Source organism: Plecotus auritus (assembly GCF_963455305.1).
Source record: "Plecotus auritus genome assembly, chromosome: 3".
In the NCBI taxonomy this organism is placed as follows: domain Eukaryota; kingdom Metazoa; phylum Chordata; class Mammalia; order Chiroptera; family Vespertilionidae; genus Plecotus; species Plecotus auritus.
In genome coordinates, this window is record NC_137772.1 from 125286442 (window position 1) to 125306806 (window position 20365).

Consider the following 20365-nt stretch of genomic DNA (forward strand, 5'->3'; position numbering starts at 1 on the left):
GAAGATGTCAATTAATTCCACCTGATCCAGTGATTCATTTAGCATTGCTGTTTCTTTGTTGATTTTTTGTTTAGAGGATTTATCCAGTGGTGTCAATAGGGTATTAAGGTCCCCTACTATGACTGAATTGCTGTCGCTCTCTCCCTTGGTATCTTCCAGAAGTTTTTTTTTAATGTATTTGGGTGCTCCTGTATTGGGTGCATATATGTTTACCAGAGTTATATCTTCTTGTTGAACTTCTCCCTTTAGTATTATGAAGTGACCCTCCTTATCTCTTGTTATGGCCTTAACTTTAATGTCTATTTTTTCAGATATAAGTATTGCTATCCCACCTTTTCTTTATTTCCATTTTCCTGAAAAATTTTTTTCCATCCCTTCACTATCAATCTGTGTGAGTCCTTTGTTCTGAGGTGAGTCTCTTGTAGACAGCAAACGTATGGGTCATGTTTTCTTATCAATTCAGCTACCCTATGTCTTTTGATTGGAGCACTTAGTCCATTTACATTTAAGGTTATTATTGAAAGGTACTTGTTTGTAGCCATTTTTATTCTTTATTTCTGTGTTCCTTCTTCCCTTTTCTACTTCTTCTTTTTACAGCAGTCCCTTTAGCATTTCTTGCATGCTGGATTGATGGTGATAAAATCCCTTAGCCTTTTTTGTCTGTGAAGCTCCTGATTTCACCTTCAATTTTGAATGATAGCCTTGCTGGGTATAGTATTCTTGGATTCAGACCCTTGCTTTGCATCACTTTGTATATTTTATTCCATTCCCTTCTGCCTGATGTGTTTCTGTTGAGAAATCAATTGATAGTCTAATGGGAGATCCCTTGTATGTAACTTCCTGTCTCTCTCTGGCAACCTTTAATATACTTTGTCATTGTTGTTTACCAGTTTAATTATGATGTGTCTTGTTGTGGGTCTTTTTGAGTTCATCTTGTTTGGGACTCTGTGTGCTTCTTGGACTTGTGTGACTTTTTTCTTCCCAAAATCAGGAGAGTTTTTTTTTTTAATTTAATAAATTTTTATTGTTCATATTATTACAATTGTTCCTCTTTTTCCCACCCATAAATCCCCTCCACCCGATTCCCACGCCACCCTCTGCCCTTACCTCCCCCCCACGCTGTCCTCATCCATAGGTGTATGATTTTTGTCCAGTCTCTTCCCGCACCCCCCCACACCCCTTTCCCCCCGAGAATTGTCAGTCCACTCCCTTTCTATGCCCCTGATTCTATTATATTCACCTGTTTATTCTGTTCATCAGATTTTTTATTCACTTGATTTTTAGATTCATTTGTTGATAGATATGTATCTGTTGTTCATAATTTTTATCTTTACCTTTTTCTTCTTCTTCTTCTTAAAGAGCACCTTTCAGCATTTCATATAATACTGGTTTGGTGGTGATGAACTCCTTTAGCTTTTTCTTATCTGTGAAGCTCTTTATCTGACCTTCAATTCTGAATGATAGCTTTGCTGGGTAGAGTAATGTTGGTTGTAGGTTCTTGCTATTCATCACTTTGAATATTTCTTGCCACTCCCATCTGGCCTGCATAGTTTCTGTTGAGAAATCAGCTGACAGTCGTATGGGTGCTTTCTTGTAGGTAATTCACTGTTTTTCTCTTGCTGCTTTTAAGATTCTCTCTTTGTCTTTTGCTCTTGGCATTTTAATTATGATGTGTCTTGGTGTGGTCCTCTTTGGATTCCTTTTGTTTGGGGTTCTCTGTACTTACTGGACTTGTAAGTCTATTTCTTTCACCAGGTGGGGGAAGTTTTCAGTCATTATTTCTTCAAATAGGTTTTCAGTATCTTGCTCTCTCTTCTTCTGGCACCCCCATAATTCGGATGTTGGTATGCTTGAAGTTGTCCCAGAGGCTCCATTCACTATCTTCAAATTTTTGGATTCTTTTTGCTTTTACGGTTGAGTGTTTCTTTGCTGCTTTGTATTTCAACTCTTTGACTTGATTCTTGCGGTCCTCTAGTCTGCTGTTAGGTCTCTGTATAATATTTTTTATTTCAGTCAGTGTATGTTTAATTTCTAGTTGGTCTTTTTTCATATCCTCGAGGGTCTCGCTAAATTTATCGGCCTTTTCTAGGAAATTCTTGAAAAACCTTATAACTGTGGTTTTGAACTCTATATTCAGTCATTTGCTTTCCTCCATTTCTTTCATTTGTGATGTTTCTTTGTCTCCGCATTTTTGCTGCTTCCCTGAGTTGGTAGAGTAGCTTTGTGTGCCAGGTGTCCTCTAGGGCCCAGTGGCTCAGCCTCCCCAGTTACCTGAGGTGGACACTCTTGGTGCACCCCTTTGTGGACTGTGTGCTCAGCCTTGTTGTAGTTAAGTCTTGATTGTTGTTGGTATCACTGGGAGGAATTGACCTCCAGGCCAGTTGGCTGTGAGGATCAGATGTGTCTATGCTGGCAGAACTTCTGTGCTAGAGAAACTCTTATGAGACAAGACTTGCAAATTTACAAAAGCCTCTGTGCTCAGCCCTGATGGGGTGGAGTCTCAGGGCAGAGCAGATAGCCTTGGCTTCCCTTCAGCCCTGCCCTATGAGGCCTCTGGGTCTCAGTGTCCCTCGGTAATCGCTGCAAGCACCTCTGAGAGAAAGCCACCCTTGAGTTTCGCTCGCTGCCAGACAGTCCAGTTTCTCCCAGAATGATTCTGGGTTCCCAGAGTCTTGCCTGGAACTGGAGTTCAGCATAGTTGGGAGCTTCCGTCTCCCTCCCACTTGAGAAAGCCAGCTGCGCACTCAGCAGTCAGTCCTCTCTGTGCGCGCCTCCGGACCTCTGCCTTTCGCATCTCCCCTGAGTCTCAGTGTGTTTTTCTCTTTTCCTGACAGTCCAGATCTCCCCCGTATGAGTCTGGGTCCCCAGGCTCTCGCCCTGAACTGGAGTTCAGCACAGTCAGGAGCTTTTGTCTCCCTCCCGCTTGAGAAAGCCCGCCACGCACTCAGCAGCCAGTCCTCTTGGCGTGCGCGTCTCTGTACCTCAGCCTTTTGCAGCTCCTCTGAGTCTCAATGTGCTTTTCTCTTTCCTTCTAGTTGTAGAATTTCCACTCAGCCATCTTTCCTGTGGTTCTGGATGATGTCCATTTTGTCTTTTAGTTGTAGTTTTGAAATTGTTGTGTGAGGCAGCCGTTTAGGTGTTTACCTATGCCGCCATCTTGGTTTCTCCCAGGTGAGTTTTCTGTCATTATTTCTTCAGACAGGTTTTCTATTCCTTTCTCAGCTTCCTCTCCTTCTGGAACCCCTATTATGTGGATGTTGTTCTGTTTTGTGTTGTCCCAAAGCTCCCTTAGGCTCTCCTGCTTTTTAAGTGTTTTTTTTTCCAGTTACTGCTCTGTGTGGGTGTTTCTTTCTACCTTGTCTTATAATTCACTGATGTAGTCCTCAGCTTATTCTAGTCTACTGTTGAAGCCTTCCATTGTGTTCTTTATTGAAGCTATGTCATTCTTCATTTCCTCTTTATTCCTTTTCATGCTGGTGAAATTTTCATTCAGCTCCCTATAATTCTCATTGAGTTGTATGCATTTGTCATCCAGACGTTTGAGCATCCTTATAACCATTACTCTGAATTCTTTCTCTGACAAATTATTTGCCTTCATTTCATTTAATTCCTTTTCTGGTGATTCCCCTTTTTCTTTCATTTGGAGATTGTTTCTTTGTCTCCTCATTTTTTTCTGTAACGTTTTAATTATTTCTGTGTCTTAGATCCAACTGCTTTGTTACCCAGGTTCTTTTGGAGGTTGTCCTATGTAGTTGGTGATTTTTGGGACCTAGTGGTGCAGTCTCTAAGATCTCCTGAGCTTGGTGTTCTAGTGGAGCCCCCTACTTGAGTTATTTGGGTTCTCCTGATGTAGTTGGATCTTGAATGTTAGTTTCTCATTTGTGGATGAAGTCTCGTTATTGGTTGTCTGACACTGTGACTTATCCCCGGCTTCATCATGCAAGCTGTTGTGGATGTGCTTGTGGTTTCAGCTCTTGTGGAAAGGGTTACCTGAGGTCTCACTGGTGTGCACTCACTGTGAGATCCTGGAGTTCATGGCCTGGGAGAAAGTGGTCTCAGGGCCTGAGGCTCAGGTAGTGTGACTCTGGCCAGTGTTGTGTGACTCTTGCTGGGGTAGCGTCACTCTGCAAATCACTGTGAAGGTCCTGGAGCCTGTGATAGTAGGAGGCAGCTGTCCTGTAGTCTGCGGATGAGGCAGTGGGTCTCTGGCCAGGGTGATTTCACTCTTTGAATCATGAGGGGGTCCAGGAGCCATCGTCTGGGGATGTGGGAATCTCATAGTCTGTAGCTGAAATAGTGTGACCTTGTCTGGGTATGTGAGCCCTCAGTAGCTCACTGCAGTGTCTAGATCAGCTGTGGGCAAACTACGGCCTGCGGGCCTGATCCAGCTGTTCTATCCGGTTCTCTTGCTCTCCCCTCCACTCCTTTACTTTGAATTTATATTAGTTCACACAAACACTCCATCCATGCTTTTGTTCCGGCCCTCCGGTCCAGTTTAAGAACCCATTGTGGCCCTCGAGTCAAAAAGTTTGCCCACCCCTGGTCTAGATGCTGGCCACCAGGGAATGGGGAGTTGTGGTTTCTCTTGAGGGAGTTGTGTGCCTTTGGTTGGAGAGGCACACGCCCTGTGGTGGATCACAGAGGGTCCCAGGAGATGCCTGATGGGGAGGTGGCTCACGGGGCCCGCACGCTGGAGCTGCGCTACTACAGTGTCCAGATGCTGGCCGCCGGGGAGCGGGGAGTTGTGGTTTCTGCTGAGGGAGCCATGAGCCGTTGGTGGTGGACATCCTGGGGCCTGCAGATCTGTGGGCAAGGCTGTATGACTTTGGCTGGAGTGGCTTCAGGGTCCCGGGCAGTGTCGAAGGCCAGTCTCGGTGGAGGCAAGGCTGGGTTCCTAGTGGAGGCTGCTCTCCCCTTCAAGATGGCGTGGGCTCTGTGCTCAAGCCTGCAGCCTTGGGAGGGCCTGCAGCAGTGGCAGGGGCTCCTCATCCAGGAGAGCCTGGTCTGCCAGCCCCTGATACTCCTGCAGAATCTAACTGTCTCTCACTCACACAGGCACACACACACCCCTTTCACTCCCTCACTCACTCACAACCTCTGCCTCACCACTGTCCTACCAGCCGCCATCTTGAGAATCTCTTAGTGAAGTATTTTAAAAGACAAGGGGAAATGGTCAAATGTGTAATAAGTAAGAGAATGGCTGGGTCATTTTATATCCACTAAAAGAATGCAAATCAATTCTATGTAGCATTTTAAGAAATGCTTATAGTGTGTTCAAATTGGTATGTAAAAGGATTTCTACCTATCAATGCAATTAATTGAAGACTATATATACAGATGGCAAAAGTTCTAGAGAAATGAAAATTATTTATTTGTTAGAATATAAGGATTTAGAGTGAATTTTCACTTCTAGTTCCACTAGCATTGGTATAATGTGACTTCTTTAGCTAATAATCCTATATAATAAAACCATAATATGTAAATCGACCACGGTGCAGAATGACCAGTTACTATGATGCTCACTGACCACCAGGGGGCAGACGCTTAATGCAGGAGCTGCCCCCTGGTGGTCAATGTGCTCCCACAGGGGAGTGCTGCTCAGTCAGAAGCTGGGCTCACAACTGGCAAGTACAGCGGCCATGGCAGGAGCCTCTCCCACCTTTGCTGCATGCAGGCAGTAAGGAGCGAGGGGTCCTGGATTGCGAGAGCCCCGGACTGCGAGGGGGATGTCTGCCTGCCTGCTTAGGGCCCTACAGGGATTGGGCCCTAAGCAGGCAGGCAGACATCCCTCGAGGGGTCCCAGACTGAGAGAGGGTGCAGGCTGGGCTGAGGGACACCCCCCTGCAAGTGCATGAATTTTGTGCACAGGCCTCTAGTTAAATAATAAAGACATAATAAAATAAACCAGTGAATGTGTCTTAATATGTACTTCCCATAACTGCAATACTGACTATTTAAAGCAGATTACAAGGTATGAAAGTGGATGAACACATACATTTACCTCCTGTCCTCTAAATGACAGTAAACAAAATTAAGACATAAAGTATAAGGACAAAGATAATGGGGAAGCAGAAAATAAAATATTGAGAGCTTTAAAGCACATGAAGAAAGCTGAATCATAAGGTGGGGTGGAGAAAGCTGAGAAGCAACCCGATTTCCACTTCAGGACCCCTGATATGGGCACCAGCTCCAGTCCCACAATATGGGCAGCACAAGCGAGAGAAAAGTCTCTCTGGGGAATCTGACCAGCCCATGAGAAAACCTAAGGATAACCATACAGAGGAGATCAGGCAGCAGGTCAAACCATGTGCACAGAGCTTACATGATCATTTTGTGCTTCATTTTATATATGAGCAAACTATCAAGGATCATCACTCATTTGGGAAAAACATCTCAATAATAGGAGAATAGAATGTGAAAGAGAGAGGGAGAAGGAATCAAAGAAATAATTCAAGAAAACTCCTCCAGATAAGACAATGAATTTCTAGATTGAAAAGGCCCACTAAGTATCTAACACAGTGGATGGAAATAGACGATCAAAAAATCACATAATTTTGAAACTTTTAATGCACCAAGAAAAGATTCTGCAACCATTGATATAGAAGAAGAAATGGCTTATATACCAATAATCACCTCTGTAGTTGCACTAGCCTCATTTCAAATGCTTAATAGTTACATGTAGCTAATGACTACCATATGGAACAGCACAGGGGAAGAATATTCCATCACTGCAGAGCATTCTGGTGAACAGCACTGCTCTAAGTATCACTGTTCCTGATTTCTAGTAAGACTCACCCTTTATGAAGTTATATTTCCTGCTGGCCATTTTTCCATGATGACATTGGTTTTGTTGCAAGATGAATATGTGTTTTCTTTTAAAGATGTGCATGTATCAATATCACTGTTTTTATTTTGTTTTACAGTTGTTTTTTCAGCAATGATATTTGAGACTATTACAAATCAAGATTTGCCTGTGATCAAGTGTGTTTTAATCAATCATAAGAACAATGATTCATCATATCCCACGGTAAAGTAATATTAATAGTATAAGTTTAGCTATATTTTCTATTGAGACCTACCATGGCTATATGGGCTTTTCTTTTTATGTTTTTAAGTATATTATGTACTCATATCTGGTACATCTGAGCATCTGTACTCATTGCTACCTGGCACTCCACTCCATTAAAAGTCATGTTCTCTTTGAGTTTAGTTTCAAGGAAGAAGTAAGGGCATCTCACTTTCTTCTTAGAGAGCATCCAGACTTCTCTCTCAAGCACGAGTCCCCAATTTCTAACTACCTCCTGGATATAGATAGATGTTGTCCATTTTCTCATTAATATTTATATCCACAATTAATTCCAGTTCTATTTCCTCAAACCTGTTCCCATTCTTGTATTAATTGATTTCTGTTTATGGCCATGTCTTGTTCCCAGGCTTGAAAGCTCAGTGTCATTTTGGAGTACTTACTTTCCTTTGCCTTCACATGTGCTCAGTACCAAGTCTCATCAATTTCCTTTCTTGACTAGTTCTCATATAATCACCTCAGCTTCTCTAGTCTCACTGTCACTTCCCTAATTCAAGCCCTCATTAACTCCATCAAAATCAACAATAATATCTTGTGTAGCTTCTTCCTTCTGCAGCTCAACTCACATGGGCTGTCAGACTGTTCTTCTGGAAGCACAGCTCCAAGCCTTTACTGCCGGCCTTGAGATCTTCACTGACCTTAGTTAAGCTGACATGCAAACTGCTCCATAATCTGGCTCTGACTCCTTCAGGTTCCAACCTTGATTTTCATTACTCCTCTCTTTCTTGCTGTTCATCTGACATAGCCTGGGTATTTACATAAATAAAGGAAGCTTAAACAATAGTGAACTGAGAATATTGGAAGCCTGTGTACAATAAAGAGTAAACCTAAATTAGCCAACTTCATGGACATTTTCAGTGAAGGATTTATACAAATATATAGTCACTATTTTCTTTTGCATAGGTATAACACATAAACACATGACATGATAACCTATGTGTCCCCCCAAATAAAGATATTAGAAATATTCTCAAATCTTAAAATCAGTATGAAATAAGTTTTAATGACAACATCCTACATGAATGATAACACCTAATTTAATGCATGATTTTTTAATGCCAGAAGCATGTTTGGTTTGAATTTGTTAATCGCTATTGGTATAATAACACATTGGCTTATTAATATGTATTTGCATACGTAGTATTTCAGTGCAGATGAAAAACTAAATATTATTTCTATAATGTTTTGAACTTTTAGTGTCTTTAAATTTTTTAAAATTGATTTAGAGAAAGAGGGAGTTGTGTGTGTGTGTGTGAGAGAGAGAGAGAGAGAGAGAGAGAGAGAGAGAGAGAGAGAGAGAGAGAAGCATTGGTTTGTTGTTCCACTTATTTATACATTCACTGATTGATTCTTGTATATGACCTGACCGGGGATCGAACCCACAACCTTGGCGTATTGGGACAATGATCTAACCAACTGAGCTACCCAGCCAGGGCTTAGTGTCTTTTCAACATAAGAAAATAATTGCACACATTTAAGTGTTTTCTTATAAAACACAATCTTTAAAAAATTGATGATTAGTTTTGGCTCCTAGTATTAAGTCCTGCATCATTATTTTTTCAAGTAATATAAATTATATTTTTAATCAGTATTCAGGATTATATTAAGATCCAGTAGTTCTTAAACAGCATTAAGCAAATAACCATAGGACTTCTAATTGTGGCAAAGGTGAGCATTCCTCATCATGCATGTTCATCTCCTTGAAGCTGAAGCTGCTGTGTTTGGGTATTTTCACACTTCAATGTGAAGTGGATTATCAGGGTGTCTGTGGCTGTTTTTTTTTTAAGTTTTTAAAAAAATATATTTTTATTGATTTCAGAGGGAGAGAGAAAGAGAAACATCAATGATGAGAGAGAATCATTGATTGGCTGCCTCCTGCACACCCCACACTGGGGATTGAGCCTGCAACCTGGGCATGTGCCCTGACCAGGAATCAAACCATGACCTCCTGGTTCATAGGTTGATGCTCAAACACTGAGCCACACCAGCCAGGCTAAAAAAGGTTTTGAAAAAGATTTTTAAAATTTCTTCCACAGTTCACAGTTTTCAGATGAAATATCTCTCTGGAAATTTTATACTCCAGGGGTGTTTTGAATAACCATGCATTCATTAGTAGGAAAATTTGTCCATGAAAACCTAATAAATAATCTTCCACAGCCCTTAGCTATATTAACTGTATACCCTGGACCCAAATTAAGATGATTTTACTGTGCCTACAGTCTACTTAATTGTTGTTTAAAATCAGAATATTTTCATCATTCTTCATTTCTGTTTGAAGATTAAGTTGCTGTGTGCTGGGTTCTCCACTGCAAGTTACTAATTTTTCCTTTGTAATTAACAAATATTTTGGGGGAGATGCAAATATCCCTTTTCTCTTCCAGTTCTCACCTGCTGGTTTTAGCTTCCATTAGTGGACTTTGTCTACAACAGTTATTACTGTGATGTTTGTCTAATGGTGATTGTTTCTTTTCCCTCATTCCCTCTACATTTATTAATTGGCATTCTTCTGTGAGGAAGAGCTGTCCCTTCTCTCTGTTTTATTTATTTATTCAATTATTTATCAGTATGGCCTCATAGACATTTATTTGATTCTGTGCGTTATAACCCAGAACTATCACTTTTTTTTTGTTGTGCAAATGGTTCCAGCATTGGGAGCCTTTTCAGATTTGCTCCTGTGTCCCTTCAACATGTCCCTATCTTTTTTCAAACACTTACTTCTTGGCATTATAGCGTGGTTCAGGCTCATCTTGTGTTTTTCTCACCTCAGCCCTGGAATTAATAACTTCTCCAAAGAGCACTGGTTTCTTGGAGAACAGTATTTAGAAACCAAAATCTGAGAGCTAGATGTGCTCATTGCTACTGGATGTCATTGCTTCTAGGCCCTCTAAGCAGGAAAAGCTAGGAAATGTATGTATGTATATTACCCCCCCCCAACACACACACACACACACACACACACACTATATTGCTCTCTGCATCTGTCTATCTATCTATCTATCTATCTATCATCTATCTATCTATCTATCTATCTATCTATCTATCTATCTATCATCTCCATCCATTACAGTAAGTTCAATATGATAACTCTGATTTTAATTTGGCACCAAAGGTTTTATTCTAACTTTCCCTCTTTTCTTATTAGTATTTCTCTCTCTGACAGTAGGAAACCTGGCTCTCATTATCTATAACAATTTACTTATATATTCCATTCTAGCATAGTGGTTTCAGAATTGTTAGCCCACTTCCCAGTGAGAAACAGGACAAATAAGTAGAATGCTGTTGTTGTGTTATAATTATTTTTTTAACATTATTGTATCCAAAGTATTATTTCTCTGATTCCTTTACATTTTTACCACCTTCACTATGGTTATGTTATTTGTTAGACATTAAGTTCATTAGGTTTGCGTTCCATTTTTAGTTCCTCCCATATCCTAGTTGGTTTTAATTATTTATTTTTTGAGTATATGAAACATGATATGGTCCTAAAAGCCAAAGCAATATAAAAAGGTATACTCAGTCCTGGCTAGGTAGCTTGGTTGGTTAGAGCATCGTCCCAATACACCAAGGTTGCGGGTTCAATCCCCAGTTAGGGTACATACAAGAAACAACAAATGAATGCATAAATAAGTGGAACAACAAATCAATGTTTCTCTCTCTCTCTTTCTCTCTTTTTCTCTCTCCCCCTTCCTCTCTCTCTAAAATCAATCAATAAAAATTTTTTTTAAAGTATGCAAGAGGTATCACTTCCTTCTCATTTCTATTACCAAGTTTCCATCCTTTTCCTACTTACCTCCTGTACTTAACCAATACCTTTAGATTTTGGATCCTATTCCTGTATTTTTTGTGTACAAATGAGCAGATACATGTGTATTTTCTTTTTTTGTTGTGTTAATCCTCACCCAAGGATATTTTTCCATTGATTTTTAGAGAGAGTGGAAGGGAGGGGAGAGACAGAGGAGAAACATCAATGTGAGAGAGACACATTGACTGGTTGCCTCCTGCACACACCCTGACCAGGGCTGGGGATCAAGCCTGCAACTGAGGTGCATGTCCTTGACCAGAATTGAACGTGGGACCCTTCAGTCTGTGGGCCAATGCTCTATCCACTGAGCCAAACCAGCCAGAGCTATATTTTCTTATATTCCCTTCTTTTATACATGAATACACACACACACACACACACACACACACACACACACACACACACTAGAGGCCCGGTGCACAAAATTTGTGCACGGGGGGGGGGGGGGGTGTCCTTCAGCCCAGCCTACACCCTCTCCAATCTGGGACATCCCTCTCACAATCCAGGACTGCTGGCTCCCAACTGCTCGCCTGCCTGCCTTCCTGATTGCCCCTAACCACTCCCCTACCAGCCTGATCACCCCCTAACCACTCCCCTGCCAGCCTGATTGATGTCTAGCTGTTTCCCTGCCAGCCTGTTTGCCCCCAGCTTCCTTCCTCTGCCGGCCTGGTCACGCCTAACTGCCCTCCCCTGCAGACTTGATTGCCCCCAACTGCCCTCCCTTGCAGGCCTGGTCCCTCCCAACTGCCCTCCCCTGCTGGCCATCTTGTGGTGGCCATCTTTGACCACATGGGGGCAGCCATCTTGTGTGTTGGAGTGATGGTCAATCTGCATATTACTCTTTTATTAGATAGAATAGAGGCCTGGTGCATGGGTGGGGGCCAGCTGGTTTGCCCTGAAGGGTGTCCGGATCAGGGTGGGGGTTCCCTTGGGGCATGGGGTGGCCTGGGCGAGGGGCCTGTGGTGGTTTGCAGGCCAACCACGCCCCCCAGCGACCCAAGAGGAGGCCCTGGTATCTGGGATTTATTTATCTTCTACAATTGAAACTTTGTAGCCTGGAGTGGAGCCAAGCCTTCTGCTCGCTCCCTGGCGGCAGCCATTTCTGTTGGGATTTATTTAACTTCTATAATTGAAACTTTGTAGCCTTAAGCGGAGGCCTGGGCTGGCCAGGGTGCGTGGAAAGCTTGGCTTCCTCCATCGCTGGGGAAACCCAAGCCTCCCTCCTGCTCTCTCCGTGGCTGCAGCCATCTTGGTTGGGGTTAATTTGCATACTCACTCCTGATTGGCTAGTGGGCGTGGCTTGTGGGTGTAGCGGAGTGATGGTTAATTTGTGTATAACTCTTTTATTAGATAGTATACACACATACACACACACACACACACACACACACACACACTCTGAGTGGCCAGATTATTATGATCGCTGAACACATAATAATCTGGCCACTCAGTGTATATCCTATATAATAATCCTATATAATAAAAGGCTAATATGCAAATTGTCCCCTTGACCAGGAGTTGGACCAGCAGGCAGGCCGGCCAACTGCCCATTTCCCCTCCCCCTGGCCAGGCTGGCTGGACCCTACCCATGCATGAATTTATATATATATTAAAGGCCCGGTGCATGGGCCTCCTCTCAATATATATATACTGAGTGGCCAGATTATTATGCATTCAGAGATCATAATAATCTAGCTACTCAGAGTGTGTGTGTGTGTGTGTGTGTGTGTATGCTGTTGTCAATCCTCACCTGAGGATATTTTTTTTAAAAATATTTTTATTGATTTCAGAGAGGAAGGGAGAGGGAGCGAGAGATAGGAACACCAATGATGAGAGAGAATCTTTGATTGGCTGCCTCCTGCACATCCCACACTGGGCATGGAGCCTGCAACCCAGTCATGTGCCCTGACTGGGAAATGAACTGTGACCTCCTGGTTCATAGGTTGACACTCAACCAGTGAGCCACACCAGCCAGGCCTATGCCCATCTTTTAAGATCCAGCTCCACTGCTGGACTCAGTGAGGCATGCCCAGAACCCAGCTTGGGAGTCACTTGTCCCTCCTCTGAATTTCCAGAGTACTTATATTTGCCTGTCAAAGTAATTGGTGCCTTTTTATGGGTCACATTTTATTTCAGTTTTACTTACTTCTTAATACTAAACTCAAAACTTTAAGGATAAGATGAGTATCTTTTCTTTCTAGATTCATAGTGTCTGGCAGATGGTCTAACACTTATCAGATTCTGATTAAATGAATTTATCTGATACTAGCTGAGTAAGTGAACAAATAAAATCAGAAATATGACTTTTGGTCAATAACAGAAGAGCTACCTTGCTTCTCACCTGAAGAAGCTTTTGTGTTTGTGTGTGTGTTTGTACACACGTGTGTGCACTAACTATATACTACATGTTAGGGGGTAGGAGGTGAAGGTTCTCGCATTAGAATTTGCTACCACACCCTCCTCTCAATATATCTCCATTTTTTGAAGCAGGCCAGGTATGTGGTGGTGGCATTGAGCCTATGGAGAATATCTGCCCAGAAAATATTTTGGTTTTTAAATTCCCTCTAACACAAATACCAATTTACTATGTAGATTTGTATCTGCATACCAAGAATCACAAAAACATTTACCTATGTATTACAAATTTTGTGATTATTGTCTGTATATTAATTTGCTAGAGCTGTCATAACTAAGTATCACAGGCTGGGTGACTTAAACAACAGAAATTTATTGTTTCATAGTTCTGGAGGCTAGAAGTCTGAAATCTAGATGTCAGCGGGGTTGGTTCTTTCTGAGGCTGTGAGGGAAGGAACTGTTCCAGGCCTCTCGGTAACCCTCTTCCTGTTAACATGGCATTCTCCCTGTATGTATGTCTTCTCCAAATTTCCTCTTTTTATAAGGATACCAATCATATTGGATTAGAGACCACCTAATGGCCTCATTTTAACTTGATTACTTCTGTAAAGACTATTGAAAAATAAAGTCACATTCGGAGGGACTGGGGGTTAGGACTTCAACATATTAATTTGGGGGTGGGGGATGGCACAATTCAACCCATAACAGCCTGTAAAACATTTTAGAAATGCAGTCTAAAGTTATCTACCTTTTTAAAAGAGAATTATAATTAATGTGATTTTTCAGTCAGTGATACGTTCTCAATGGGTGCAGTACATTAACATATATGTATTTGGAAAATGTTTCAACTAAGAGGCATCATTAAATATACACTTGTAGTAAGTTCATGTTGTTTTGTATGTTTCACAGGCATCAGAATCTCCAGAAGACCTTGGCTGTGCCTTAAGGCATGAGAGTGCAGAGGCAGTCTACGAGGCGGCCAGGGTCGAAGTAGACGCATCTGCATCCATCACACTGCAAGTGCTACTCACAACCCCAGGGAACATTTCCTGTCTCTGGGTCTTTAAACACAGCTCCCTGAATTGCCAGCCACACTTTGATTTACAAAACAGGTAAGGGAGGGAGGTGGATAAGGATATTTGGAGGAATACTTTTTTTGCTGCTATAAAGATATGTTTTGCTTCATTTAGAGTTTATTTTCAAATTTCTGTACATGTCCATTGTAACTCTTATCTCCAGTGAAATAATGAACTAAACATCTACTTAGGGCATAGATACATGACATTATATATTTGTCAAAACTCATAGGATGTACAACACAAAAAGTGAAGCCTAATGTAAACTATAAACTTTAGTTAATATAAATATTGGTTCATCAGTTGTAGCAAACTGGGGTTGGGAGGAAGGATGTATGTAGAATTTCTTTTTACTTTCTACTCAGTTTTTCTGTAAATCTAACATTGCTCTAAAAAGTTTATTAATTTCAAAAATTATAAATGGATATATAAGTATCTATTGGTTGCCTTTCTTAGTTAGGGCCTAAGAAAGCAGTGAGTAGCTGGTAAGATATAAAACAAACTAGAGGCCCGGTGCATGAAATTCATGCTCAGGTAGGGTCCCTAGGCCTAGCCAGTGATCAGAGCCATTCGGGGCCTTCCGGCTGCTGGCCGGGGCCTTCCTTCCAGCTGCCAGCTGCTGGCTGGGGCCTGCCTTCATTCCACATCACCCCTGGTGGTCAGCACATGTCAGCACATGTCATAGTGAGTCAGCACATGTCATAGTGAGTGATCGAACTCCTGGTCTCCTAGTCGAACTCCCAATGGGACACTTTGCATATTAGCCTTTTATATATATAGATAGTGAAAAGACTATTTGGGTGTCTTGTTACTTAACTATCTTGAAGATAAAAAGAAAGTTTTAATTACATTCTAGTTAAAGTGTCAAGAAGCTTACTAGTTAAAGTAGTAAGAAGCTTCTTCCTGAGAAAAGCCTGGGGAAAAACCATTTAGTTTTATCTATTTTGTTTTACAGTATGATGAGCATCATTGAAATGTGATATCCACAAAATATTTTAGTAAGAAATTGATCTGTGTGTGAGGAACACTGGTCTCATGATACATAAAAATATCTTAGCCAATATTTGTGTATTGACAACCAAGCCTGTATCTAACTCTGTCCTGATTGCTGTCACCTGTTGTCTCTGTCCTCTTGCTGAGACCTGATGGGGTCAGGAAGCAAGGGGTACAGGCCATTTAAATGCCCACTTAATAATTCCAAGGCTGCCTTTCTCTCTTATTCTTGGGGGTGTTCTGGAGCCCAAGATCTGTAGAAGAGGTATTATCTTTCCAGAACAGAAGGACAGCAAATGGCAGCCAAATGACCTAACGGGGGTATCAGGCCAATTGACTGAGGTATGAGAACATCTCTGTGATGGACTTGTACCAAGTATTTCTATTTGTTTCTTTAAGTTCAAACAGACTCATAAGTAATTTTCAGGACAGTGGCTATAATTCTGAAGTTTGGTTCTAAATCTTGGGACACATTCATTTTCTTTTCCTCTTTTGAGACTATATTACTCACTTCTGTTTTTCAGTTACCTTTATCTTTGGCTTAAACTGAGACATTCTCATATTAAGAATTTTGGCTTCAAGAAATGTTCTGGAAATCTTATTAAAATTTGATGCCACAACAGTTCCCGTTGGATTGAGACCAAAAAGCCAAGTGAAAAAAGTAGGGTTCTTTTCTCTCCATGAGAGTAGCCTTTTTCGCTTTGGAATAATAGGCAGCTCTGTTTGTTAGCCAAAGACATAGATAGGTCTTGTGGATTAGTTAACTTAGCACCAAAACATTAGTTAACATTAATTAACTTAATACCAAAACTTTTTCACAAGTTACATGAGAAGAGGGAATGATTCAGAGAAAGAAGGTCCATCACCAAAATATCTCCAGAAACCAATCAAATGTATACTAACCCAGTGATTTGCTGTCTATGTGAGTGCAGCACAAATACTCCTGAACTCTGCTGCTTGGAGCTCTGAGCGTTGGATGGCCTGGGGTCTTGTTAAAATTCGGATTCTGGTTCAAGAGGTCTAGGTGGTGCCTGAGATTCTGCACGTGCATCATATCCCAGCTGATGCAAACACTGTCAGGGAAAGACCACACTTTGAGTAGTAAGGGTCTAAAAGTCACGAAGTGTACATTTACATCTAACGTTACTCAACAGACGGCTAGAGAATATTTGAAGCTTTAATGAGAATGGGTATCGCCCAACACACACCAAAACTGTTTCTTTAAAGTGAATGCCCCTAGCCAAATTTATCTTTTCTGAATATCTGAAAAGTTAAAAATGCAAACATTGAGACATCTTCCTTACATCTATGTGATATGTCAGTGTCATTATTACTTTATAGGAAAATGCCTTGTGTCAGATTTTGCTTGAATTCTCTCATCTAGAGAGGCACAAAAAGATTTATTTATTTTTAATCTCAGTATATCTTGCTTGTACAGTGATCTGGTTCTGGAAATGGGAACTGAGGCTGGTGGCCAGGTGACTGGCCAATATGCCTGTGGAGAGTGCTTGGTTGAAGGGAGTGGTACCCTATTGCCGATTGGAGCACACCCTACATCTGTGTTTGGGATGGAAGATCCTGTGTGTTTGGGGGTTGGGAAGCATGCAGGGAAGGTGTTGGAATGGAATTCCTTCACTTGAGAGTGAAAGACTGGTTAAAAGTCAAGGTTAAACTAACAAGTGTTGGCCACATGACAGAAGCTGTGTTCTCCATAGAGCAGCCGTCCGTGCCACAGTCACAGACGGAATATGGAAGACATCAAAGCACCTTCTGACTCAGTATGAAATTTTATGTTTTTAGTTTCACACGTTTTTCAAAATAACCAGTTCTCTTTCTTCTTTTTCAGAGGCGTTGTTTCCATGTTCATTTTGAAAATGACAGAAACTCAAGCTGGAGAATACCTACTTTTTATTCAGAGGGAAGCAACCAATTACACGATATTGTTTACAGTGAGTATAAGAAGTAAGTGACACTTGCTACTAGGTCTTCACAGTAGGCCATGCCATTGTTTACAACCCAGGAGCTTTCCCAGCTGCTCCAGACACAACGTACAGGTTTCCCTCACCATGGAGCTGAATTGATTGAATTCACTTCAACCATCCATATATGTAACCTGTTGAGACTCTCTGACATGACCCAGGGACTATCAGAATTAGCACTCTGAAAAACCCAGATAGCCTCTATTGAGGTCCCCCATTTTTTTCAGTGACAGATGGCTGACATAAAGAAATGGAAAACATTTTAGTCTTGGATTCAGAAGACCTGGGTTCTTATTCTGGATCTGATATTACCACCTCTGGCAGGTCACTTAATCAGTCTAAGCCTCAATTTCTGTATCTGTAAAAAAGGTATAAAAACACAGACCTCCTGGATTGTAAGATCTTAGCCCTACTCATGGTCTCTGAGGCTATGAAAATGTCTGTGTCCGCTCTTTCCAGTATGGTAGCCATCAGCCACGTATGGCTTTTAAGTGCTTGAAATGTGACCAGTGTGACTGAGGAACCAAAGTTGTCATTTTAGTTAATTTTAATAAATTAAAAATTGAATTTACATTGCCACATATAGCTAGTGGCTATTGTGGTTATAGAAATGCCAGGTCACTATGCAAACTGTAAGGAACAAGCCATATGTTCTTAACCAGGGAGATGAGACCACTGTGGTTGGCAGGATCATCCCAGCATGTGTCTTCTGGATTCCTGTTTCCTCACTGTGCACAGGCTTAGGGACTGCACAGGTTCACACTATGTGCACTGAGCACTTTACCTCCCATGCCAGACTACACCAGAGATAGGGCATTCACACATAGGTCCTACTGCCCTTAGGGGCCAGGGCAGGCCTCCAAAAACTCTGGGTTTGTGCCCTGTAGGTTAGGGTCCTCGGCTACACACACTGTAGGACTTGCTAGGCTACCTTCTTCCTTGTCAGTGACTGTGGTGTGTGTGAGTCCAGCCCACAGAGACACCCTGGCCAAGGACTACCCTTGGTGAGGGTGTTCTGCACATAACTTCTCCATCCCCACAGCGATCCCGCCTTCACGTAGGTGAGAAAATGGGCACACCAAAGAGGTGTGGTAAAGGGCGCAGGTAGAGTTGACTTTAGCCAGGTCTGCACTTCCTGCACCACACACACTGCACGGGGGCTTGCAGTCAAAGTTGCTAACGGAAAAAGCACTACGGCCATTTAGGTTCCCAGAAGTGTCATTTTACTGGGGTTTGGGGTGGTGTGTTAGGTTCTAAATTCAGCCTGTAAGGCAAAAATTAGGTAAAACCAAAATTTGTTCTGAAAAACTCTTTTATTACTCTGAAATTTATTGAATCAGACCCTAGAAGCTCAAAAGACAAGACTACGCTTTGTTGCTCTTTGATTTTGGTCCTGTTCTCTGTCCCCTCCCCAACCCCTGACTCCTCTGTGGGACAGTAAGTCTGTGTGCTTCAGGTTGGAAGAGAATAAGAGATTTCTTCCTTTTTTTTTTTTTTTTTTTTTTTTTTGTTATTCTCACCTGAAGATATTTTCCCCATTGATTTTCCGAGAGAGTGGAAGGGAGGGGGAGAGACAGAGAGAAATAAACATCGATGTGAGAGAGACACATCGATTGGTTGCCTCCTGTTCAGGGCCAGGAATCGAGCCTGCAACCCAGGTATGTCCTTGATGGGAATTGAACTCTCAACCCTTCAGTCCTCAGCTTGAGGCTCTATCCACTGAGCCAAATTGGCTAGGGTGTCCATTGATTTTTTAGAGAGAGTGGAAGGGAGTGAGGCGAGAAAGAGAAAGAGACAGAGAGATTGATTGGTTGTCTTATGTACCTGCCCTGACTGGGGCAGGGGGCAGGAGATCGAACCTGCAAGTCAGGTATGTGCCCTTGACTGGGAATGGAACCCCATCCTTCGGTGAGCAGGCCAATGCTCTGTCCACTGAAACCCACTGGCCAGGGCAGGGATTTCTTGCTTGTTCTCTCTCTCTTCCCAAGTGTTAATATTTGAATTTGTTTAAGGTAAGTGGGCATCTGCTGTGTGTCTCTATTATATTTAAAATCTCTCCTTTTCACTTAAGATTTACAATGTAAAAATTTTTAAGAAAAATCATTCAAGTACATTGAAACTTGTTTTTAGCAGGTGAAGTTCAAAAAATCAGGTGGGGGAGACTTGGCAACAGTCAATGTGAAAAAGAGAAACCATTTAGTGAACCACAGGCTCTGTGTTCACTGGCAGTGTAGCATAGTTCCTAAAAAAGGAAATCTGGACCTTGGCCATGTTCATGAAAATATGATGTCTAGGTTAAGGATCAGTAGATCTCCATTTGTTTTCAGATGAATATTGACAAAATAGAACAGTCAGCATGGCGATGAACTTGGAATTCCTTAAGTGAGGAACAGTGGAAGGAGTTGGGAATGGTTAGCATAGAGAAGGAAATATTTTGAGGAGAGGAGAAGATTTAGGGCAGTGTGATGTACAGGAAATTCTTCTGGCATCTGAGTCAGGAAACCTGGTCTAACTAGTTAGAGTAATTATGTCCCTTAACCTGTGTTTCTGATTTTTTTTCTAATAGTAGCAAATATTTTCATTTTTCAATTACAGTTGACAATATAACATAATATTAATTTCGGGTATGAAGCACAGTGGTTAAACATTTAAATATTGGTAACTTAGGAAGTGTTTGGTTTCTGATTTTAAATATATGAAAGATTTTCATGTGGAAGCAAAGCTACACTCTAGAGCAGTGGTTCTCAACCTTTCTAATGCCGAGACCCTTTAATACAGTTCCTCATGTTGTGGTGACCCCCAACCATAAAATTATTTTCATTGCTACTTCATAACTGTAATTTTGCTACTGTTATGAATCGTAATGTAAATATCTGTGTTTTCCAATGGTCTTACGCTCTCCAGCAGCGGTTCTCAACCTGTGGGTCACGACCCACAGGTTGAGAACTGCTAGCAGGATTGCCTAAGACCATCGGAAAACACAGATGTTTACATTAGAGGGTAGAATTGGGACCAATGGTCAGAAATTACAGGAAGAGAATGCAAAAACCACCAGAAAATGCAATATTTGCAACTC

General features: G+C 41.7%; 1 protein-coding gene across 1 annotated transcript in view; it reads left to right on the top strand.

Moving 5' to 3' along the window:
- FLT3 (fms related receptor tyrosine kinase 3) overlaps positions 1–20365 on the top strand; it is an 81124-nt gene that overhangs the window by 13627 nt on the left and 47132 nt on the right. The window contains exons 2-4 of the mRNA XM_080659620.1: positions 6924–7027; positions 14151–14353; positions 17157–17272. Coding sequence (XP_080515746.1) covers positions 6924–7027; positions 14151–14353; positions 17157–17272 — 423 coding nt within the window. The remainder of the gene's footprint in view (positions 1–6923; positions 7028–14150; positions 14354–17156; positions 17273–20365) is intronic.